General features: G+C 48.6%; 1 protein-coding gene across 1 annotated transcript in view; it reads right to left on the bottom strand.

Annotated features, from left to right (window-relative positions):
- XYLT1 (xylosyltransferase 1) overlaps positions 1-25,000 on the bottom strand; it is a gene marked incomplete at both ends in the record, with an annotated part of 305,248 nt that overhangs the window by 38,484 nt on the left and 241,764 nt on the right. The window contains one exon of the mRNA XM_079718602.1: positions 313-393. Within this exon, the coding sequence (XP_079574728.1) occupies positions 313-393 (81 nt within the window). The remainder of the gene's footprint in view (positions 1-312; positions 394-25,000) is intronic.

The raw sequence follows: 25,000 nt of genomic DNA, 5'->3' as shown, positions 1-25,000 counted from the left end.
GTATTAAAATGACTACCCTAGTTTCCTTGAAGGACAGCCATAATGTGATAATGGACTCATGAAAGGGCTTGGGGGAAAAGGTGTAAAGGACTATGACACGATGAGACACATTCACTGTTATCTCTGTCCCTGGCTGTCAGGAGACACCATTTCAGATGCTACAAAGAAAGGGCCAAGGCCCATCCATGCCAGGCCTCTCTGCCATCCCCAACTTTTCTCTGGCTGCATCAAACCAGCCTAGAAGGAAGCCCCCAAATGATCACTCAGATTTTCATTTCCCTTTTGCACAAGGGTAGGGGGAGGATATACTACCTTGCATTGTCCCGGCCGTGTGACTTCAAGAAATTCATATCTCGGTATCGGGAGAGAAATGCCACCAGCTGGTCATTTGTCCTGTGGAAGCAAACCGAGAGGAAAGTCAGGGTCCTCCAGAAATCATGGAGACTTTGTGTCCTGGCTCCCTTCTTTGTCACAGAAACCAGGTCCTCTCCTTCTTTCACACCATGCAGGTAGGTAAGGCATCTTCTTTCATGTGTCGCCATCATTGAGCTTACCACGGTATGCTAAAATGGACTGTTTGTCTCTTACATACTCCATATGCTGTGAGCTCCTTGAGAATAAGCATAGTACCTTATTTGTTTTGGAACCTCCAGTGCCCAACACTGGGCTTGGCAAACAGTAGGGCATCAGTGAATACGTCAATGCCAGATACAGAGTAACCTCAGGGCCTTTGCACTTGCCATGCCTGGGAAATTCTACCCCATATCTTTCCATGTCTGCTCTTGTCATCCAGGTCTCCTTTCAAATGTCACCTCTTCAGAGAAGCTTTTCTTTTTCTTTTTTTTTTTTTTTTTTTTGCTGCCCAACCTAAAGTAGCACCTGCCTCCCCCCACCCCCATCACATCACTGTATTTACAGCATGAGCTCATCACCATCTGAAAGAGCCATATTTGCTTACATTAGGATGTAAGCTCCGTGAGGACAGAACCTAATGAAACTCACTCATCACTGGCACATACTAGGAGGTACATTAATGTTTGTTGGATGAATGGATGACTCAAGGTGAGATGAGTTTAAACTGACTCCTTCAAATGCGTTTTGAGGAATGAATGAGTCAATGAATGAATGAATGAATCCATAACCCCCAGGCTGACTGAGAGAGTTTTAAGAAATACGAAGTGCGATGCAAACGGGTGACATTGTTCCCAGCATTGTTATCCCAGATTTATCGCCATCAATCTCAGCACTAGCACTGTAGTCACAGCTAATCAGCTTGTGCATACAGCTGTGACAGTACTTTAAAAGGCAGTCACACGGGGTCTCCATCTGCCAGAAACGCAGTTGCCTCTTACGCTGAATAAACCCAAACAGGTAAATGGTGCTGAAGTGACAGCTCCTTTATCATCTGGCTTCTCTGCTCAGGGATTTTTACTTAGAAGGAAAGGGTCAACCATTGTTTCAAATTGGGAGAAACGGTGAAGGCACATCTCTGGGAAGAGAAAGGAGGCTAGACTTTGGGGGGCAGGTGGGTGCCTAAGAAAGCGATGCCTGTGCTCTAGAAGCAGAAAGGGCTGGGGACAGATCCCAGCTCCACTCCTGACCCAGCTGTGTGTCCTACGGTAAGTCATTCAACCTGAGTGGTGGCCTTTACCTGGCTGCCCCTTACACAGTAGGTATACATACTGATGCATAACTGGGTGGACTTAAAGGGCATTCAGTAGGTGCACAATAAATGCGAGCTGCTCTGCTCTTGGCCTCCCACCACCCGGTCAGGGCCGCCCTCACCCCTCACCCCTCACCCCTCACCCCCTCCTTCAGTTCCCTGCATCACCTGCGGTCGCGCCACTCCAAGCCCCTGCTCTCTGGTTGGACAACTGTTGTTGACCAACTCATAATTTCAGCGGAGGGGGACAGAGAAGTTAACAGATGCTGCAGTGGAAACGAGCACGGCCGACATCCCGTACTAGTTTACAGAAATCAACACCACTTCAAAACCTGCCGTTCTAGTGGCCGCAGATGCCAGAAAAACCCCGTGTGCCTACAGCAAGGTAAACCCGCCCAGGCACAAACACAGAAGGCTTAGTCCTGCGGATGCGCACAGAGGCGAACCCCAGGGACGCAGGCAAAAGGCCAAGTCCACGTGTCCGTGCGTACGTGGAGCATCTCCGCAAACAGGCGAGGTAAAGCCCACGCGTGCTTCCCTCCCAGTTACGGGTTGCTGTGGGCAGAGGGCCTCTTGAAGTCGCTGGAGAGGTGGCAACTAAACCAGCCTGCGAAGGAAATGAAAGCAATCTCTCTTTCCAAACCATAGAGGCCCGTTCCATCTCCGCGTCTTAGCAGCTCCTGTTTACCAACCCCCTCTCTACTCTCTGCGACAGTTCATTATTGTCCTCCTGATGAATACCGGGACAAGTTAACCTCTGAATGGGTCCCTGGCAGCAGGAATAATAAAGAGGGGCCTCTGAGCGGCCTCAGAGCGGCAGGATTGAAGGGGCCGGGCCGGGGCTCCTGGGCCCCCTCTCACGAAGCCTCAGGCCTCCCAGGGTCAGCGGCTGAGGCTCCATTTAGCAGCCCCAGAAAGCGCTTTTCAGGGCCCCGAGCTGGGGCCATTGTCACATTTACCGCTTCACTGCGTCCCCATCTGACGGGGATGAATAGGCATTTAGCGAATTTACTTAGCGATGCTTCCACATGAAATCGTCTCAAAAGATGACATCTTAGGGGAGGGAGCGTAGACAGGGAGGGGGCTGCGGATTCCAGGCCCAGAGCTTGTGGGTAAAGCGATTTTCAAAGCACAGCGCTGGGTCCTGGCTGGGCTGGACACGGAGGGGACCCTGCCTCCCCCTCCCTGGGTGAGGATCCTGCCCCGTGAGCTAAAACCTGTCCCCCAGCCCTTCTGCAGGGGGAGACAATTCGGCTGAGGACCAGGTTTCCCTATGGGGCTTTCTGACGCCTGTTGGTAATTGCCTACATAATATTTAGTTCCCTCTGGATAATTAACAGCTTGCTATCTGTTGTCATTTTACCCAGTTCCCTGCTCTCTCCCACTCTCTCCCCCTCACACGCATTTCTCACTCCTTTCTGGTGGAGTCATTTGCCAAGTGAATTCCACAGCTCATCACTTGTGTCTGTCTCCTCCACAATTTCCTTCCACTTTTTGTGGAAATTATCAGAAGACACGTCTATGCCAGTTCCTCCGATTCATGGTGGGCCTCTGGGACCCATCACTGTGGCCTTTGGAGCCACTGGGACATCTTTATGGGAATATGTAAGTAAATAAATATTACAGTAAATAATTTGTTTTAATAAATACATTTATTTTAATGTAAATAAACTTCTTGGAACCATGTGGGAACCTCGGTTAGAAGGAAATACATGAATAGTAAAATGAGCTCCCGAAGCACCACCATTATGAAATGTCCACCATGCCCTAGGCCCCAGGGCAGACTTTTGCTACAATTTATTGCATTTAATAATCACAAAGGGTCTCTAAAATGCGAGTTTCATTCCCATTTTACAGATGGGCAACTGAGACTCAGAGAAAACACCCATTTAGTGAACAGTGCAGAACTAGGATTGGAACCTGGTTCCAAATGCAAAGCTGGCGTTCTTTGCTACTAGATGGCTTCTACAAATGAATGAATGGATGGATGAATGAATGAATGAATGAATGAATGAATGAGTGAATGAATTCCATCCCAGGTACAAGAGAAAACACACATGTGTTCCACTGCCTCCTTATTCAGAGCCTGGTCTTGGGAGCAGCAGCATTAGCCCACTGCTATTAGACATGCCCTACCTCAGGCTGCACCCAAGACATACTGAGTTAAAATTTGCCTTTTAACAAGACTCCCAGGGCATGTGTGTGCCCTTTAAAGTTTAGGAAGTGCTGCTTCAAGCCAAGCATGAATATTGGTAGTTAATTCTCTTCCTCTTCATCTTCTCCCCACGGTCTCTTCCTGAGAGCCCAGACTTCAGGCAGGTTACTTTCATCTCAATAAGCCTCAGGTGTTGGGAGTATTAAATAAAATAATGCATGTAAGACCCGTGCAGTAGCACCCAGCCCACAGTAAGCCCTTGATAAAGGTTAACTGCTATTTAATAGTATTATTATTGCCATAGTGAGCATCAGAAGCTTAAGACATTTTGAACTGAGGACAGCAGTATAAAGACCCAACCGGATTTGAACTTGGAAAGCTCCCTGTGCGTCATACCCACGAATTTTCTGCAGAGCATGGTTTGGGAGATGCTCCACAGATGGGAACCTGTCTACAGTCTCCCAGCTGGCGTCACAGTTATGAACTGGCTCCCAGAGGACCACCACACTGCTGTGTGTGTCAGATACGCATGTAGCTCTGGGCATGAAGACACCCAGGAAGAAGGGGGAGAGCTCTTAGGTCCTCGGGTGCCCAGAAGTCCAGTCACAGCCCAGCCTGTCTGCAGGCAGCGAGTGGCAGGGCAAGGAGCGGATGGGACCTGCTCAGTCCCACTTGGAAGGAGCCCATCACAGAGCCAACTGCCCTCCTCTGGGTCCCTCCTGCCCACCCCAATACCCCTTCCCTGATACAGGATGCTAAGACGCTGCCAAAGGTGTTCCTGGCTGATGGCGAGGCTGACGGCGCTAAAGCAAAGTTCAGCAAAGAGTTGAGTGAATGTCAGGATTTCAAACCCCTGATGCTGCCAGGTATGCCCAGACCCCAGAGGGCACCGGATTTAGCCCTCCTGGATGCAGTGGGTGGGCCATTTGTGGAGCGAAGTGTGTGTGAGAGGCAGTGGATGGAGGCCTGTGGAATCGGGCAAGCTGAGCATTGAGGCACCTTCAATCTGAGCTCAGAATATACTACAGTATTTCCCCAACTTCTTGCACTAGTGTATCATCTGTACAGTTATTTCCTATATATGTTCAATTTAAGTACCATCTTTGCATTACCCTGTGCAACAATATTTGTGGTAGCTGATGCACCCTTCTATTTTTCAAATTTTAAATGGTGGCAAAATACACATAAAATTTGCCATCTTGACCATCTTAAGTGTACAGTTTAGTTGTATTAAGAACATTCATATTGTTGTGCAACCATCACCACCATCCATCTCCAGAACTCTTTGCATCTTGCAAAACTGAAACTCTGAATCCGTTACACAACAACTCCCCACATCCCCTGCCCCCGGCAACCATCCTTCTACTTTCCGTCTCTGTGAATATTCAGAGTGGTCAAACTCTAGGGACCTCACATAAGTGGGATCATACAGCATTTATCTTTATGTGACTGGCTTCTTTCACATGGCACAATGTCCTCAAGGTTCCTCCATGTGGTGGCATGGGTCAGAATTTCTATCCTTTATAAGGCTAAAAAATATTCCATCCTGATGTACCGTTTTTATGTCTTCTCCTATGACATGTGAAAAGCAATAATGATGCCTTGTCCGTATTCCTCCTAAAGCAACTGGGCCACCAAAGGCATATGGAGAGTGGCCATCTGCCTCGGGGTGCCCAGGACTGAGGGGGTGCCCAGGACACAGAAGTTTTCATTTTAAAATCAGATGGTTCTGAGCATATGGATCTGCCACGGGATGTGTGACCCCAGGAGAAACGTCATCCTCCATCTTTCTATGATAAACCTGAGTACAGAAAACCACGATGGTGGGAAGGCCAACTGTAACCATCTCCTGTGCTTTTAAAATTATAACTATGAAACTCAGGCTACAGCAAGATCATGAAATTACAGCAGAGGCAACAACACCATCTAACACTTGAGTACCTACTATGTGGGGACACTATTTTAAGCACTTTGCACCTATTAACTCACTTATTCCTCATGTCGACCCTATGAAGTAGATGCTGTAGTATTTATATCCATTTTTTATTACAGAAACGGGAATATGCATCTTCGTGGCTTTTAATTTTTTAATTTTTTTTTTGTGGAACGCGGGCCTCTCACTGTTGTGGCCTCTCCCGTCACGGAGCACAGGCTCCGGACGCACAGGCTCAGCGGCCATGGCTCAGGAGCCCAGCCGCTCTGCGGCATGTGGGATCCTCCCAGACCGGGGCATGAACCCGTGTCCCCTGCATCGGCAGGCGGACTCTCAACCACTGCGCCACCAGGGAAGCCCCAGACTTCATCCTTTTAATGGCCACACAGCCTCCTGTGGAATGGGCACAGCCGATCCCCTAGTGATGGACATTTAGGTTGTTTCCTCATTCGCCTCCCTGCTTGCAGGTATTGCTCCTACGAACATCCTCGCACATTTATCTTTCCACATGTGGGTATGATAGATTTTTGTAGGATTAAATTCCCAGATGTGGAAATGTTCATGCAAAGGATGCTTTTGAGTCTCTCTTTGCTTTCAGAAAGACTCATTACGTGGACTGAGGCTGCCCCAAGGGTCGAGGGCCTGGCTGGGGCTCACATCATTGCACAGGAACTGACCAGCTGGCTACCAGTGGTGTGGGCAGGGAGAAGGAAACTGTAAAGGGGATGGAGGCGGGGAGGCTGGTGGGCTTCTCCAGCAGGCTGGCCAGGTCTGAGCAGGGGCCTTCTGGTTTCCCCATGGTACCAACAGCCAGTGGGACCCAAATGAACCTTCTGTCAAGCAGCAAGGGGTGTGGGGGGCACGGCAGAGAACTATCCTCCTCAGTACTCGGGGCAGCTGTTCCAGCTGGTGCCCATCTGTCTGCTAATAGCCCCGGGATTTTCAATCAGGCACCCTGGACGATACTTTTCAGGAGCCTGGCTAGAGTCATAAGGTGAGCAGGCATTGGGTCTAATTCCATTCTGTTCCTCCAGGACCCGGTACACAGTAGGTGCTCAACAGTGATTCAGCACAGCGCCCGCCCCATGGGACGGGCTCAGCCCCCGAGGGCGGAGAGCACAGGCATTCACTTCTACATCTGTGCCTTTGCCCATCCCATTCCATCTGCCAGGAATGCTGCTCCCTGTGTCTGTGACCTGGGAGAGATGTGGGGCAGAAAACAATAACAATGAGGGTAGAAAACATGCCTTTCGTTGCCTGCAAAGTGCTAAGTGCTCCTCCTTCTTTTCATTTCACAGTAACCCCATCAAGCAGGTACTAGTTTATATGTGAATAAAGTGGGACAGACAGATTTAACAGTTTGGCCAAAGTCTTAGAAGAGGTGGAGCTGAGATGTGGACCTCAGCACCCCAGGTCAAGAGTGCAGGCTCTTTTCAATCCTGCTTTCCTCGTGGTGAACAGGCTACAAGAATGTGCTTCATTTCTTCAGAAAGAGCCAGGAAACAAGCAGAGGAAACCGCAGCCACCTTCTGAAGCCTCCTACTTCCTTCCAAGGGGATTGTTGTGGAGCATATGTTACACATAGGAGTTCATATAGATAAAGCCATCTGTCCGGGGTGTGGGCCTTTCTGTGGTGCCGTCTATAATCTGACCCCAGCCACCTGATTCCTCTCACTGCACTCCATCTCACAAGTGGATTCAGACCCATTTTTCCATAAGGCTTATTTCTTTTTGGGTTGGGGAGAGACACTGCCATCACTGTCCTCGACTTTCCAGATGGTTCATGCTTGAGCCTTAACGAAGTCTTCTTATCTGCTAGGAAATGTCTCAGGAAGGCCAGAACTCCAGAACAACCAGAGGAAAGGCCAAGTTCGGGGCTCCCTGAAGAAGAGGCAAGAGCAAAGGCAACTGGAGATAAGAGAAGGCAACCCCTGATCCAAACGTGGTGGAAGCTCACAGCGAGACCCGAGTGCTAGGATACAGGGAAAGCTAGATGCTGTAATTCTTCCTGGACCCTGGGGGCATAATTACAGCCATAGTTGGGTACCTGAGGAAAAGTGAACTGGATAAAATGCAGCCCCAGCTTCTAGACTCCACTCTAATCCATCCTCGGGGAAGCAGTTGTAAGATCTTCTAAAACGTAAGTCTGATCGTGCCTCCTCTTCTACTTAATATCCTTGGTGGCTCTCCATCCCCTGCAGGACAGTGTCCTAACTCCTTAGCAAGGCTAGAAAGTGGGTTGTCAGCTGGTTCTGCCTGTTCAGTCTTCGAGATTACTTGAAGTTCTCTAAACGTTGTGTGCCCTTTCATGACTTTAAGACTTTGCAAGTTCCGTCTGCTCTCCTGGGAAACATGATTTCCCAGTTTGATAGGTCAGATGCCAGACCCCTGGAACCTCAGTGGGTAAGGCAGTCATGGTACCTGTCCTCTAGTGGTGGGGACAGTGGGGAAGGCAGACAAACAGGGAGATTCTTGGGATAGGGGGTGAAACACCAGGTGAACTAAAGCACAAAGCATTCTGGAGGCACCAGGGGACAGCTCTTCCCCTCCATACAGGCAGAGAGCAAACTAGATAACCACCTGGATAATAAGACCCAATTGCTTTTAATTGGATGCATCTTTTTGTTACTGGTGAAAATGACACAGAATTAAAACATGCTCACTGCATTTCTAGGAACTGGCAAACCATTTCTCAAAGCCTCAACGCTTTCACAGAACATTTGTAAAACACACATTTTTCATTTTAAGCATACATCAGCCATTCTAAGAGGCAGTTTATCTGACTTTCCATCAGTGGGAACTCTAAACACGGCAGCCCTTCCTGCAGACGGCTGTAATGGAAAGGTAACTGACAAGAATCAGCACCCAGAGGCCGAGCCTGATACAAGAACACTACTGGAATCATGAATGAAGAACTGAATTGCCATTCAGCTGCACACGCACGCGTGTGTGTGAGTGTGAAGTCTGTTTGATTGTATTTTAATTCTCTGAAATCTGGTTGTCCTCATATGCCACGAGACATCTCAAATGAGCAGAACATTTGGTTAACTAAATTCTGCATCCCTTTACAACGACTGATTACAGCCAGTTATTTGATTTGGTTTTGAGGGGGGCAAGACAAGCCCTCCTTTGGAGGACATCAAAAGACTGAATCTTAAAAGTAAATGCGATTTATGTGGGAAAGCCAAAACTTCGCTGAAATGAAAGCTGTTTTTAGAAAGGTGTTTGTAGAAGTTTCTCTCTGATCTTTGCCACTTTCTGGCTGTTTGATTTTAAGCAAGCTCGCTGAGTCTCAGTTTTCTAATCTGCAAAATAGGAATGACAATGCCCTCTGAGTTGCCTGTGTGTTGGGGGTATGGCACACACAGTACCTGGCCCATAGTAGGTGTTCAGTAAAAGGGAGCCTTCAGAAGGAAGTCCCTAGATCCTTTGCTTAGAAATGCTGGAGGGAAGGCATTCCCACTCCTTATCAATCTTCTATCAAGCTGTGACATTTTAACTCTTATATGCCTGTGTTCCCATTTATAAGTTATATATGTTCAGTTCCCTTGACTGTAAGCTACCTGAGGACATGAACCTTGTCTGATTCGTCTCTCTTTCCCCACAGACCTGAAACAGGGCAGGTTCTAGCAGCCACATGCCTCTTCCTCTTTGGGTCCTCATGCCTGTGTTAGAGTGGCCCACAGAAACTGCTCTGCACACGTGTGCTGCATTCCAGAATGAAGTCCGTTCTGTACTGTCCCTTATGCTGGTGACACCTTTCCGGCACATTTGCCTGGTCAATTCCTGCCTGTTTTTGCAAGAATCGGCTCAGTGTCAGTTCAACTGGCAAGGGATAGAGTATGGATAGAGTAGGATCAGTGTTAAACTAAACTGATCTGTATTGATAAGTTCAACTTTCCTTCTGTGTGTATGGCTAAGAACAGATATTTTACACCATTTCACATTCCCCTGGGTTCAAATGATGGCAATGACCTATGATCCATAACCAGTCACCAGACAAGTGTCCCCAATGCACCAACACTAACACATCAGTATTTGAAGTGGTTAAAATAATACAGAGAGATGTAGGTTCAAGTTCTGGTTCCACCACTTATGAACTGTGTGGCCTTGGGCAGGTCATTTCATCTATTTGAAGCTCAATTTCCTCTTCTTTAAAACTGAGGATGGGGGCTTCCCTGGTGGCACAGTGGTTGAGAGTCCGCCTGCCGATGCAGGGGACACGGGTTCGTGCCCCGGTCCGGGAAGGTCCCACATGCCGCGGAGCGGCTGGGCCCGTGAGCCACGGCCGTTGAGCCTGCGCGTCCGGAGCCTGTGCTCCGCAACGGGAGAGGCCACAACAGTGAGAGGCCCACGTACCGCAAAAAAAAAAAACAACCAAAAAACTGAGGATGATAACAATACTTACACTTTATAGGGTGGCTATGAGGATTAAATGAAATAAGAGGGCATTAACTGTTGCTTGCAACTGAACAATCCTGGCTGATACGGAAACTGGTATCAGAAGTGGGGTAATGACTGGTGGGCAGGGGAGAGCAACAGGGATCACTCTAGGTTGAGTAGCTTAGCCCACAGAAGGCTGAAATGCTAGCTATCACTATCGTTGTTATTATTATTACTTCTCTAGGACTAATGTCTGCGTTCTGCTGGGGGTGGAATACAACAAGGATCTCCATCTCCCAGAACATCAGGGTTAGGTCAGTTCAGATTTCAGCCCTGGGGTGAGACTTAGCTCACAAGACAGCTGACTGTCCCTGAGCACCTTGGCAGCCTGCCAGGTTCACTAGCCTGTTCGTATTGGAACAAGGTCAAGATGCAACACAGAAGAGAAGCCATACACTCCTCCACGGAAAAAAAAAAAATGCTGTAGCCACCCTTGCAAACCTCAAGCAGACACAGATTCTAGGCTCAAGATTCTGGAGGATCAGGACATGCTACACCCAGTGTATTCTTCTTTTTTTTTTTTTTTTTGGCAGTACGTGGGCTTCTCACTGCTGTGGCTTCTCCCGTTGCGGAGCACAGGCTCCGGACGCGCAGGCTCAGCGGCCATGGCTCACAGGCCCAGCCGCTCCGCGGCATGTGTGATCTTCCCAGACCGGGGCACGAACCCATGTCCCCTGCATCGGCAGGTGGACTCTCAACCACTGCACCACCAGGCAAGCCCGGATTCAGCTTTTTCAACTGGTATCACTGAGTTGTATGGACCCATTTCAATGGGGGTAATTTAAGCCCCGGTTTTATTTGACTCTCCATGAATTCATGCATCCTGCTCATTGGGTAAAGCCTATCCATTTACAGGCACTCCTTTAATGATGTGTTTACTAGGGGTAATGCCTTAGTCCCACTCCCCTTTTGTTCTTATAGTGACGGTGTTTCTTAAGAAAAAAAAGTTTAACAAATGTCATCTGGGACTATTCCAAAGACCTGTTCACACATGGCTATGCTGGAAAGGTGCTGGTACAAATTCACTGATCATTGATGAATTATTTGCAGTGCGAGGTCCTCGGTTTGGACTATTAAAGAGGACTGTATTGTAAATTGTAAAACAGGATGTATGTATGTTGCATGGGGGGGGAGTCATGTGTATTTTGTTCACGTCACTCTATCCCTGCTCATCCATTCAGCAGATATTTATGTTAGACCTACTGTGTGTCAGGTACTGTTCTAGATGCTGGAGACACAGCGGTGATCGACTGAGACCATGTCTCTGTCAGAACTTATCCCTGCTCCCGGGGCATCCACTGTATGTCCTGGATTAGCTTGCCTCCTGTGTATCGGGAATGGTACTAGTTATGTTCCATACTTGCAAGAATCAAGAACACGGTCACTCTGATGATCTGCTGTGTTCTGAGGTTCAGATGAGGAACCCCAGCTGAGAAAGGTTTGGCTGGCACCATGTCTGGCACAGAATAGTCGCTTAATATACACAGGGACAAAGGTTGAATGAAATCCCTGAGGCTGTGCAAGGTCCCTGAAATGGAATTGCCAAACGTACATAGAATCCCTTTTACACCAAGGCAGACACCTGGGCAGGTCCAACTGAGATGAGTCCAACTGAGTGACAGCCAGATGTGCCACTGTCCTGCAGGGACATCACTCTGCGTTGGGTGACCGGGTTTGAAGCTTGCCTATTTCCTTCCTTGCTGTGTGATCTTGTAAGATCTTTACCCCTCTGAGCCTCCGTTTCCTTGTCTGAGTTGGGCAAAGACTTCATGAGATCATGTATGTGAAAGGCTCAGCCCAGAGCCTGGCACACAGTAAGTGCTTGATTATCCCAGAGCTCTTGTTGCCTGTTCCCTCTGAGGGAGGGGAAGGATGACTGGCTAGCTGGCCTCCCCAGGCACACCAGTTACAGTCATCAGGGCTTTCCCCAGGGGGAGCTGTGGCCCTTGGGGGCACGGACAGCGCCCAGGAGCTCAAGAACAAAGCCAAGACCAAACTCTCTGTGGTTGGTTCCCTTGCTGGCTCTCAAACAGCTGAGGTTGGCAGAAAAAGGAAATCCAGATACAGAAGCCGAAATCCCTCTTTTCCTACTTTATCTTTTTACTGTTTCTTCCTTTTCCTACATAGCTGAACCACATGTGTTAAAAAGCCAATAATACTCAGAAGAATTGAAAACGGGTGTTCAAAAAAACCCTTGTATATGAATATTCATAGCAGCACTAGTCACAGCAGGCAAAAAAGAGGAAATGACCCAAACATCCACTGACAGATGACTAGATAAAGCAAATGTGGTCTATCCATACAACGGAATATCACTCAGCCATAAAATGTAATGAGATACTGACACACGCTTCAACATGGATGGACCTTGTGAACATGATGTCAGTGAAAGAAGCCAAACAAAAAAGACCATATACTGTACGATTCCACTTATGTGAAATGTCCAGAATAGGTAAATCTATAGAGACAGAAAGCAGATCGGTGATTGCCAGGGGCTGGGAAGCGGGGGAAATGGAGAGTGACTACTTAGTGGGCACAGGGTTTCCTTTCGGGATGATTAAAGTGTTTGGAACTAGATAGTGATGGTGGATGCACAGCATTGTGAATGTGCTAAATGCCACTAATGGTACATTTTATGATATACGTATTTCACCACAATAAAAAAAATACCAGTGGAAGCCCCAAACTTCAAACTGAAAAAAAGTCATTATAACATAGCTACAATAAGAATTATGCTTCGGGGCTTCCCTGGTGGCGCAGTGGTTGGGAGTCCGCCTGCCGGTGCAGGGGACGCGGGTTTGCGCCCCGGTCCAGGAGGGTCCCACATGCCGCGGAGCGGCTGGGCCCGTGAGCCATGGACGCTGAGCCTGCACGTCCGGAGCCTGTGCTCCGCAACGGGAGAGGCCACAGCAGTGAGAGGCCCGCGTACCGCAAAAAAAAAAAAAGAATCATGCTTGGTATTTCGTATTTTGTATGCACTATTCACTTGATCCTTGCACCACTCCAGAAGGTAGGCAGCAGTAGCTGTATTTTACAGTGGAGCAAACTGAGCTTCTCAAAGCTTGGATAACTCACCTAAAAATGGTGATGATGATGATGATGATAATGATGATGATGATGATGGCTACTGAAGATATAAATCATGTGTTCCAGGCACCTGCCATATATTGACTCTTATTTTGCCTTCTCAACAACCGCATGTGACGGGTGCTGTTATCATCACCCATTTTGCAATGAAGAAGTACAGAGAGGTTAAATTACTCGTGCCAGGTCAGACAGTCCACGTATAACAGGAACAGGGATTTGTACCTGGCCACCTGACCTCAGAGTCCAAGGGCTTCACCAAGGAGGCCTGGAGGATACATGGTGTGGTCATGGAAACTGGAGGGAAAGTGCTGCTATGTCTGCCTCCCAGCCCCCTCTTGTGGAGATAGGGACAACTGAGACACCTGCCTTATGACATCAGGGGATTACATGTGATATCGGACCCTCTCCCAGCTGCAAGGGAGCCAGCATGTGGCCGGACAGGTGTGACATATCACCATCCCTTGGCCTGCTGGACCCCCAGATGGGGCTCCTCTCCATCTGTGCCGGCACCTCCAGTTAAGGGGAGAAGTGGCTGAGCCAACTTTAGGATTTACGAGAACCCACCATGGCCCATTGCTCTTCTGAAATGGACTCTCTGGCTCTTTGGAATGTTTTCCATTTCTATGGCGGAGAGATCTGAAAATGCCTCTGGTGGAAAGAAATAAGTAAAGACAAAAACCTTTCCACTGGTCCTCAATCTAGGAAAAAACTCTGAGATGCTTTTAATAATCATGGAAGTAAAAAAACATGCAATAAAGGATCAGCGAGTCTTCCACCACTTGGGAATAAGTGGCAACTGGCACTGCAGCCACAGTGGTGTTACATGGGATGGCCATGGATCCATTTGCTCCCTGATTTCTTACTTCAGTAAGGACTTACTGAGCTCCTACTATGTGCCAGGCACTGCCCCCGGCACTGGAGACACAACCTAAGTGAAACAGATGTTGTTTCTGCACTTGAAAAACTGTCAACCTAGTGGATTTACCCTATTGTCACCCTATTGTCATCATTTATTGATTGAGCACTTTCTCTGCGCCAGGCAAGGCACTTCACATTTCACAGCTTCAGCCCCACAGCGAAGGCTGAGGTAGGTGACTGATGGTTCCCATTTGACAGATGAGAAAACCAGGGTATGGAAAGGATGAGCAACTTGTCCAAGGTTTCATGACCAGTGAATGGGATAGGCTGGCTTCAGACTCTGCTGACTCTGCAAAGTGTACACTCTGATCCCTTTGCTACACTTCCCATGGCCTCAGTCCTGGAAAATTTCTGCCAAACAGAGATGAGAAAGAAGGTTTCTGGGTCCGGCTCCAGGTTACAGTGTCCCTCCAGGAAACCCAGGGGCCTGGGGACTAAGAAACCCGTGTGGGCGGAAAGGCCCAGCAAAGAGAGAAAAATAACTGTACCAAAACAACAGGGGCGGCTGGCCTGATGGAAAGTAATTACCTGAACTATAATGTATATATCCACTAGCAGAAAATGTTAGCTATTGTATTTCCCTTCTTGCAGCAGCCTGATATAGCTCTCTACTTTTTTTCCTTCCTTTTATTCCCACTGCCAAGCAACTGATTAAGACCTAAAGCAATCTCATCATGGCGCTTTCCAATAAAAAACTTTTCACAGGTAACCTGATGCTTTTAGGATAAACTGGGGCTTCTTAACATGGCTCTCAGGGTCCCACAGCATCTGGGTCAGCCTACCTCTTCAGCCTCATTCTACTGGCTTATCCCCTTACCATACCCTGTCCACCTAACACTCTCAACTTGCTGCATGGGCCATGTTCCCTCATGTCTCAGGGCCTTTGCACACGCAGCCCTCTCTGCCTGGAATACTCGTCCCCTATTTTTTGTTTTTCACCCAATTAGTTCTTTCTCTACTTCTCTCAGTTTAAGGACACTTCTCCAGGGAAGCTTTCTCTAGATTCCCTAGAAGAGAAAAGGTTATATACAGGTTGGTTTCCTATATTATATGTATGTGAACTTCTGTCCTAACAATGTCATAAGGATATAATTATTTAATGCTAATCTATGAAGGCAGGAATGTTAACTACCCTATTGGTGGCTGTAACTGCAGGTCCTAGCAAATGTCTGGCACATTGTATGTTTCCGCTAAGCATGTGCTGACTAGTCAGTCAACAGATTGACTATATGAATGGATCAGTCATTCAATAGTGAGGAACTTATATGTATGTGTATAATTGAATCACTTTACTGTACACCTGAAACTAACACAACACTGTAAATCAACTATACTTCAATAAAAATAAATAGTGAGGAACTAAAGCTGATATATCATTAGAGTGTATTTTGTGGTCATCACCTTGGTTAAAAATTCATCTCTCTTTTGTCAAATCAACATTGCAACCTGTGGCAGACTCATGGGACAAATTACAGACAGGGAGCCCAGACACACCCAGGCAGAAAGACGGTGGGGAACCAGACACACAAAATCAACCAGATTTACAGAAAGCACTACAGGAACACGTGTCCAGTCACTCTGGGAAATCTTTGAGAATTAGCTGGCTTCAGGGCATTAGTCAGCAACTTGCCTGATCAGCCAAGGAAAGACAAATGAGTCTTGTGCTTTGAGGGGAAGCGGGAAGCTGGGGTACGTCCTGAAATCAATGAGTCTCAGGGTTCAATGTCATTAACCTTTTTGATTCAGATTGAGGTAGGTAGCGCAGGGTGATTTAAGTGCTAAGGGGCACCAGCTATTTCTGACAGGCTTATTCAGAGAAGGCTGAGTGGTAAGAACATCCAATTTGCTCTGGTTGACACATACTATGAAGGGCTGGATAGGCCTACAGTGATGTAGGCCCCTCTGTGAACAAACTGCCATGTCTCTGCCTGGCCCTGGTCAGGCAACACTGACGGGTGAGATGGATTTCATGTGCTTCTTTCTAGCTCAAGTTCAGTATTGGTAAGCCATGCAGGTTGGGGAAAAATAAAGTAAAAGGAGACTGTTGTTTTATGTCAAGTTCAGCTACCCGCGGCTGGGTGGGGGTCAGGCCAGGCTCCAGAGGATGTTGACCAGAAGACCGTGGGAATCTCTACCACCCTTTCTCTATCCAGGGTCCTGAAAGTTGAAGTAAGGAGTCCATCAACGTTGGCACCTGGGTGACAGACTCATCTGAGATAATGCAGGAAAGGCCATGCCTGGGAAGATGGGTGGGTGGATAGGGAACTAAATCTGCAAAGGTTGAGACAGGTGTGTTCTGGGCAAGGCCATTATCTGAATGTGGGAGATCTGGCAGAATGGTCTAGTTCAGGGGTCTGTGAACTATGGCCCAACACATGTTTTCATATATAAAGTTTTACTGGAACACTGCCATGCCCATTTGTTTACATCCTGTCTATGGCTACTTTATTGCTATAGTGGTAGAACTGTGTCATTGTGACAGAGACCATACAGCTTGCAAAACCTAACCTAAAAATAATAAATATTTTATTTACTATCTGGTCCTTAATAAAAACGTTTGCTGACCCCTGCCATTATGCTGTTCTTCTTTTTTTGGTCATTCATACATTTTTCTCACAATGTTTTGGCATATCCACCTTATCAAAGCGCCTTCCTGGCCCACCCTCCCTTCTCTTTCCAATGCTGTAATTTTCCTCAGACATATTTCCACCCTACGCATTACCCATTCTCTTATCTATTGTCTCTTTCTCTCATCAGCACCGGGTGGGGTGGTGGGCACACCATGAATATGCTTTATTTATTGTTGTATCCCAGCACCCAGAAAAGTGCCTGGCATACATAGTAGACACTCAATAAATATTTGTTGAATATTTGAAGAACCACTCACCCCTTGTAGTTTGCTTTATTAATATTTTCTTATTTAGATCAACTATTTTTTTAAAAGAAAACTTCAACTTCAGAAAGCTGGGGCATGCTAGTTTTTCCTTACATGTGTTAATATAGATAAATACTGCCATTTTCAAAAACTCACCTGCGTACTCCTTTAAATCATCTGGCTCACTGCGGCTCAGACTTGGGAAGCCCTGGCTTGTGGTTAAGGACAGGTGGGTTGAAGCCTGAGCTCCATCTCTCAGGAGATGAGTGACCTTGGGTGAGTCCTCACATCCCTTGTCTCTCCGATGGGGATGATGAGGTCCTGCCTCACCAGGTAGCTGAGAGATGAAATGAGACCACAGAAGCACTAGCAGAGCACCCTGTGCACGCTTGGGGCTGGATGAACAGAGGCGGGGACACCGGGGGGAGCGGGCATCTCCTGGCAGATCAATTCACGACAAGCCGCACCTCGGTTCTGCAGCCATTGCTCTCAATGAAGCCCATCTCGGACACTGCCCTGTTGCTGAACGGCTGCTGCACCGCATCCCGGCAAAGCAATTTGGATTAATGGGACCATTTAGCTGTAGGTGTTCAGAGAATGCCTTGTTTAAAGTAACTTGTTAGAAACTTCCCCAGGGTGGCAAACTTTTAAACAAAGATTGACTCTGTAATAAAAAATTGCTTGGCCTTAAACCACATTCCAGCATCTCAAAGAGCACACTTATGCTCAGAAAGGAGTGGCAACGTTTGTGCCCCTGGCTGGGTCTGCCAAGTAATGTTGACTGATGAACACAATTAAATTGCAGCGAGGACACTCCTTCTCTGGGGGAGGAAAGGACACAGGAGACAGCCGGCGGCTCTTGGGGACACAATTTCCATCCCTCCTCCATGAGGGAACAAAACACTGATGTGGGATTCCACTCAGGCCCTACCCTGGGAAGGCTGGCCAGCACCACCAAACGGCCTCCTCTTTCCCACTCTCCATTTTCCGACTAAGCAGTGTTATGGGCACTGGGCCAGGGCCAGAATCCGGGTTTCAGATGCCCAATCTGGCCTCAGTGGGGCTGTTTCACTTCAGATGGACAAGATGTGTGGGAGGAGGCTTGGGTCTCTGCTCTCTGCCTTGGCATCTACTCTGTGACTATTTCCCAGGCTGGGACCCATCCAGATGTCAGAGCTGACATCTGACACGTTCAGAAACTGCCTGGGAGCCTAATAGAGGCCACCAGGTTGGTCAGGGACAGATTGTTTGAGCCTGGTGATGGGGTGGGGGAAGTGAGGTTGAAGAAGAGGTCTACAGGTAGAACGCTGGAGGAAGGTTCCAACTTGAACCTTCGGGGAGATTGCAGCTACGATGACTCAAGAGTGTTGCTTCAGCCCATTGCAGTCAAGAAGGCTGACCAACACCAAGGCTCTTTTCAAACAGCCTTGCAGCAGGAAGGGGCAATAGGGGCCGGGCTGCTCAACTACAGACTGACCACAAGACAGGCCAGACCATGATTCTGGTCCAGAATTAATAACTGTCCAGGAGTTTTAGCTATCATAAGAAGAACAATAAGAGACCCATGTTCTGGGAACTTGTAATAAATGCCCAACTCTGCACTGGGCCCTGTGTTTTACTATCTCTCATTTTTATAATGACCCTAGGAGGAAGGTGTGGTGGGGAGAGGGCTCCGGCCTTGCCTCGCATATCAGGCCCTCCTCTGTCCATCTCCTTAGGTTTACCCAAAGGGAGAGGAATTCATGGTATGATTACTCAGGGCCGGAGAGATTGCTTGGGCTTGGTTACTAGTGGGCTGGGTTACTGTTTGGTGAAAGCCCCTACCTGGATTCCACTACTTTTTCTCATGTTTCTTACTCAAACCTAGGCTGCATCTGAACACCTGGGGCCAGAATCAGTCACGCTTTCTTCTTATGCCTCTTCCGTTCATGTAACCAGGTGGTCTCCCTGGCGGACCCGGCCATCTCTGTCTTCTCAGTGCCGTCACCATGGCTGAGCATCCTGGGCCCAACGTTTAGATGATGGGAGAGATGAACACGAGGACGCACGTGGGTGCCAGGCCTGAGCCTTTGTGCCCACGTCTGGCTGCATATCAGACAGCTTGCAGAGCTGGACCTCAGGCAGACCTCGGATTCCCACCTGGCCATTGCTAACATCATCATCTCCCTCTTACAGGTGAGAAAATCGAGACTCAGGAAGGTTGGATTCACCTGTCTTGAGATCACGCAGGTAGAAGGGGATGGAGAGAGGATTCAAATCCAGGTCAGGATGACACTGCATGGTCACCCACGTGCCCTCGTGGAGTGAGTGAAGGCGCAGAACAGGCCAGCATCGTTTCGATTCTGCAGTGGAACAACTGCACACGTTTGGAGGGAAGGCAGCCATTCGTTCTTAATTATGCTGCTTGAAGCTAAGGTTTAAACGAGTGAGAATTCCATCAGCACTGCAGTTTGGCAGTTTGGGGAGGGGTCTGGACAGTCTGAGATCAAAAGGGACAGGATTATAAAGGAATCTGAAAGCTAGGTGTTCCCAGCTAATGCAGAACAGCTGGTTCCTCCGCCCATGCTCACAGCAAACACAACTGTTAAAGCCCGATCTGCCATCAGCCAGAGGGAAACAGCCCACAAGTGTGGAAATGGGACCACACTAGCCATGGTGGTCACGTGGTGTGGTTTGTGCTGTTGTGATTGGCTTTTTCCCCTGGGGTCCACCACCGGCCAGCCTCACAGTGAGGCAGCTGCGCGAAGCCGAAAGAGGTTGCATTTGCGAGTCACCTGTACCTGCCTTCAAACCCAGGCTGGGCCACTGCCAAGCTGTGTGACCTTGGGCAAGTCACTCAAACCCACTGAGCCTCAGTGCCCTTCTCTGTGCCAGCCCCCTGGGGATGCTGTGGGGACCAACACAGAAAACGACGGCTGCTTAGCAGCTGGCTGAATGCTGGTGGCTCTGGATTCAGGTTCTGATGTGCACTGCTCCTCTCTTGGTTACTGGACATCTTTGCCACCTGGATTCTCTTCCAGATGAAGAGAACAAGGATTTAGATGGGGAAAGAATGAGCAGGAGAGCTTTGGTCCAGAACAGCCCAGTGGGTGCAATATGACCTATTGGTGAACTTTTTTTTCCTTTTTCCCCCGGTGATGAAAGAAGCATGAGTGAATCTTGGTTCTGACCCCCACCAGTTGTGAGGCACAGGGCAAACTCCTTAACTTCTCTCAGCCTCGGTTTCTTCATCTGTAAAATGGGATGCAGACATAGCATCTACCTTCTGGGGTTTCTGTGACTTTAGATAACACATGGAAATCGTCTGGCTCAGGAAGCCACATAGGGTAAACACAGCCATCCTTCCGTATATGCAGGAGACTGGTTCCAGGACCCACTGCGAATCTACCAAAATCCGAGGATGCTCCATCTCTTACAGTCGGCCCTCCATATCTGCGGGTTCCAGATCCAAACAACCTGGATGTGGACCTGTGGATACAGGGGCCGACTAGACTCATGAAATGCTAGCTAATATTATTAACCACTGGAGTCTGGCAGATCGTGAAGGGCTTCCCCAGGCATCTATTTTGAGGGTCCGTAGTGACCACTCTCCGTGCTAGGCAATGATTCAGAGTGGCAGCAAGTGGGAGGAAGGAAATGAATGATGATGATGGTGATGATAAAACCCCCAGAGTTTCCATCCATCCACCCAACAACTGGACCTTAACCCTGTCCATTGGGCCCATGATCATCTAAATCTCTGCTGCCATCAATAAAAAGGGGTAGAAACTCCCCTCCTTTATCCCACTTGACCTTTTAAGACATGCCGTTCCTCTACAATGCCCTTGAGAAAAATCTCCATCTGCAGTTACATGTGAGGGGGAGGCTGGGGAAGAATAACAGGCTCTGCAGCGCTGATCGCCCACATTGTGGGCCACCTGGGCTCACATTCAAACTCCCAGGGTGCACTTGGATGTGCTTAGAGCATCCCAGAGTGCACAGCATCCCTGTTCTTTGCCACTGGTGGACAAGCCACATCACTGAAGCTTTCCCGAGACGCAAACATGCTCAATGCACTGGACAGGAAGATGCCTAGGGCTGGAAATGTCCCATCAATGGACACGTAGAGAACTTCTGCCAAGAGGAAGAACTATGAGATCTGAGGAGGGAGGAGTTAGGAAGAAAATACCTTACAAAATTCATGGCATGGTTGATCTGGGATGTGGTGAGACCATCAAACTGGCAGAGCGTAGAGATCACTTTTGTTTCTGAGCTGGTAGCATCCACTCTCTCTTATTTGCTAACAGCAGGGCAGTTCTCTCTAGTGGAAGTATTCCTGCCCCACGACAAGGTCCACAAGGAGTTTTTTTTTTTTTTTTGCGGTACGCAGGCCTCTCACTGCTGTGGCCTCTCCCGTTGTGGAGCACAGGTTCCGGACGCGCAGGCTCAGCGGCCATGGCTCACGGGCCCAGCCGCTCCGCGGCATGTGGGATCTTCCCGGACCGGGGCACGAACCCGTGTCCGCTGCATCGGCAGGCGGACTCTCAACCACTGTGCCACCAGGGAAGCCCGGGCAGGAGTTTTTAAAATCATTTTGTTTACTACTCCATCTCAAGCATCAACGACTGTGGTGCTTAATATGTTATTTGTTTACATTTAAATTAAAATCAAATCACACTGAAGATTTGGGTCCTTGGTCCCACAAAGCACATCTCAAGCTCCCAACAGCCACATGTGGCTGGTGGCTACTGCACTTGGACATCAGCACAGTAAGTTCTACTGGACAGCGCAGGTCTAGAGCACGCCTGGCATCCAGTAGGGTCTCAATAAGCGTGCGATGGATGAAGGAAGGAAGGAATGACTGAAGTGTTCCGCCCTGCTGGCCAAAGCCAGGACACGTGACTCAAGATAAAACCATCCGCCTCCTTTCCCCAGGACTGAACTTTTCTCAGTAACGAAAGAAGGGAAAACAAACAAACAGCCAGCAAACATACAATATGGCTGGGAAGTATTTAAGCCAAATGGCGGTATCCCTTGGGTGAAAAAAGTCATGTCCTTCTTGCCTTGTGCTCTGCCACCTTCTGCACCGATTATGTGGACTCCCTACGTCCTCCCAGGAATGTCCTTCCTTACCTACTTTAGCCAACACAGTGTTCTACCTTGACCCTCTGAGGTGTCTCGGTGCTTTTCATCTGTGTCCCATGAGAACTCCAGCCTCCCTCTGTCCAGGGGATGCTCTGGGTCAGTGCTCCCCTCCAGAAAGCTTGAAGAGCTGTCCAACCGAAAGTACAGCTCAGGAGACCCAGAAGAGCCAGCAAGGGGAAAGCAAACTGAGTTTCTGCAAAGGCAGGAGTGCGACCCGTCAGGCTGAAAAATAACAGGGCTGAGGAAATGATTATTTTGCTACTCGATGCAAACAAAACTGTAACGGCATAATTACTGGCATGTTTTTCCAGTTCCCTCGTGACCAACAGCCTGAGCGGATAACACCCTTTCCGACTCACACATTATCTGGGCGGAGCTTTCCTTGGATGGTGCCCACCTGGGTTTTGGGGTCTCAGGAAAGAGGATGTGCATCTCTGATCACTCAAAGAATAAAAGTGGCTGGATTCTGAGAAAGCAGCCAACAAGAGAGATGGTCGCACCCAGAGATCTGGTGTCGGGCTCCCAAATAGGACGTCCCACGAAGTACTGAGGCTAACAGATTTTCCACCCTAGCACTCACCTTGCTATTTATTACTGTAATTAAGGGATGAATGTCTATGTCTCCCCCAGACCAATGATCTGCAACTCTCTCTGTGTATTCAATCACCTGGGGAGCTTTAAAAAAGAGATAGATTCTTGCTTCCCATAAGGAATTTACATTCAACTGGTCTGGGTTGGAGTCCTATTATTTTAAAGAACCTGATACTTGAAAGGTGTTTTAGAGGAAATTTCCAGGAATCACACAGAACTCTGATTTTCCCTCATTGAGAACCATGTCACGGGATGCCGTGCTCCCTGTGGCAGGGACCCTGTCTGTCCTGCTGTCTGCTGTCCCCCAGGACCCGGAGGTTGGTAGGTGTTCGGGAAATGATTATTGAATGAAGGAACTGGAGGACGTCAGCTCCATCCCCACACAGAGCTGAGAGGATGGGTTCCTTGCAAGAGCTGCCTTCAGAGGGGGCTCCCAGCAATGCCCACCCCAGATGCTGCTGGAGACCCAGGACAGCACCGTCCCCTCCCGCAGGGCAGCTGCATCCCACACTTGGCCCAGCAAGGGGCGGAGGGAGGCTGTACCGGGTTTAAGGGTGTCCCCCCTCCCCAAATTCATATCCACTCGGAACTTCAGAAGGTGACCTTATTTGGAAATAGGATTTTTGTAGATGTAATTAGTTAAGATGATTAGGGTGGGCCCTAACTCCAATGACTGGTGTCCTTATAAAAAGGTCGTGAGGGCTTCCCTGGTGGCGCAGTGGTTGAGAGTCCACCTGCCGATGCAGGGGACGCGGGTTCGTGCCCCGGTCTGGGAAGATCCCACATGCCGCGGAGCAGCTGGGTCCGTGCACCATGGCCGCTGAGCCTGTGTGTCAGGAGCCTGTGCTCCGCAACGGGAGAGGCCACAACAGTGAGAAGCCCGTGTAACGCAAAAAAAAAAAAAAAAAAAAAAAAAAAAGGTCGTGAGAAGAGAGACAGACATATAGGAAAGAAGGCCAAATGAAGATGGGGGTAGAGATTGAAGTGATGCATCTACAAGGCAAGGAACACCAAGGGCTGACGGTGACCACCAGAAACTAGGAAGAGGCAGGAAACGTTTCCCCTTAGAGCCAGTAGAGGAAACATGGGCCTGCAGAAACCTTGATTTCAGACTTTGAGCCTCCAGAACTGTGAGAGAATAAATTTCTGTTGTTTTAAGACACCCAGTTGGTGGTCATTTCGTACAGCAGCCTGAGGAACCCACAACACAGGCTAAGGGCACGGAGAGCAAAGGCAGGTGGGCAGAAGCAGGAGTCACAGGGCTTGTGTGTTTCTCCAAACTCACCTTGCTCCACCCACCGCCTCCATCACTCTGCTCCACCTACTGCTCTTCTCTTTAGTTCCTGGATGCGCTGGGCTCTTCCCTGCCTCAGGGCCTTTGCATGTGCTGTTCCCCTTCACCTGGTACCTCCACTCCCTCTTTTGCACAGTGGGCCCTATTTCAGGAGTTGGCTTAAACAGCACTCTTTAAAAGCATCTCATCTTCCCTGACCATGCTCCTTAAAGTAGGACCCCCTTCTTATTCCCCATCACGGAGCCCTGACATGACTTTACTGACGTCATCACCATTTCTCCCATAGATTGTAAACCCCCTCAGTGAATGAGTGAGTCCGTTCCTCTGCTGCATCTCCCAGTCCCTAGCACAGTGCCTGGCACTCAGCCTGGCTTAACACCCAGTTGGTAAGTGAACTGCACACTTGCTTGAGTAAATAAATGATTATATCCTGCAAGCTGCTCCCAGAGAGGGTAGTGGCCACTGCTTTTCCAAATGGCCCTGGAGAAGCTCTAGCCTGTTTTCAGAGTCTGGCTCAGACTATGTCCTCTTGGGGAATTCTGAAGGCCCAGGTGTGAAGCAATGAGGGTCTGAATTGGGCCGAGATAGAGCAATCATAGGTGGAAACACACATGAGAAAGATGTCAGGGTTAGAATGAGAATATGCAGGCCCCCATGGAGTGGTGAGATAGAAGGCACACAGGTTTCCAGCTGCTGGTGAACAGGTGGTCTTATTCAGAAGGATGGTGAATGAGAAGGGGGACTGATGTGGGCTGGGAAGAAGTTCTAGAATAATCATTTGAGGGCTATGATCCTGTGGGGAGACAACTGCCTGTAGCTAACCTCATGGGTCTACTGAGAGTTGTACCAGCTACTCAAAGCTTCCAAGGGTTCCAGGGCCCTTGTTTTGGGAGTTTATGTTCCTTAAAAAGAATAAG

The sequence above is a fragment of the Hyperoodon ampullatus genome (genome assembly GCF_949752795.1).
Source record: "Hyperoodon ampullatus genome assembly, chromosome: 14".
Classification (NCBI taxonomy): Eukaryota; Metazoa; Chordata; class Mammalia; order Artiodactyla; family Ziphiidae; genus Hyperoodon; species Hyperoodon ampullatus.
The sequence above is the reverse complement of the archived record's forward strand: the minus strand, read 5'-3'. Positions and strand labels throughout refer to the sequence as shown.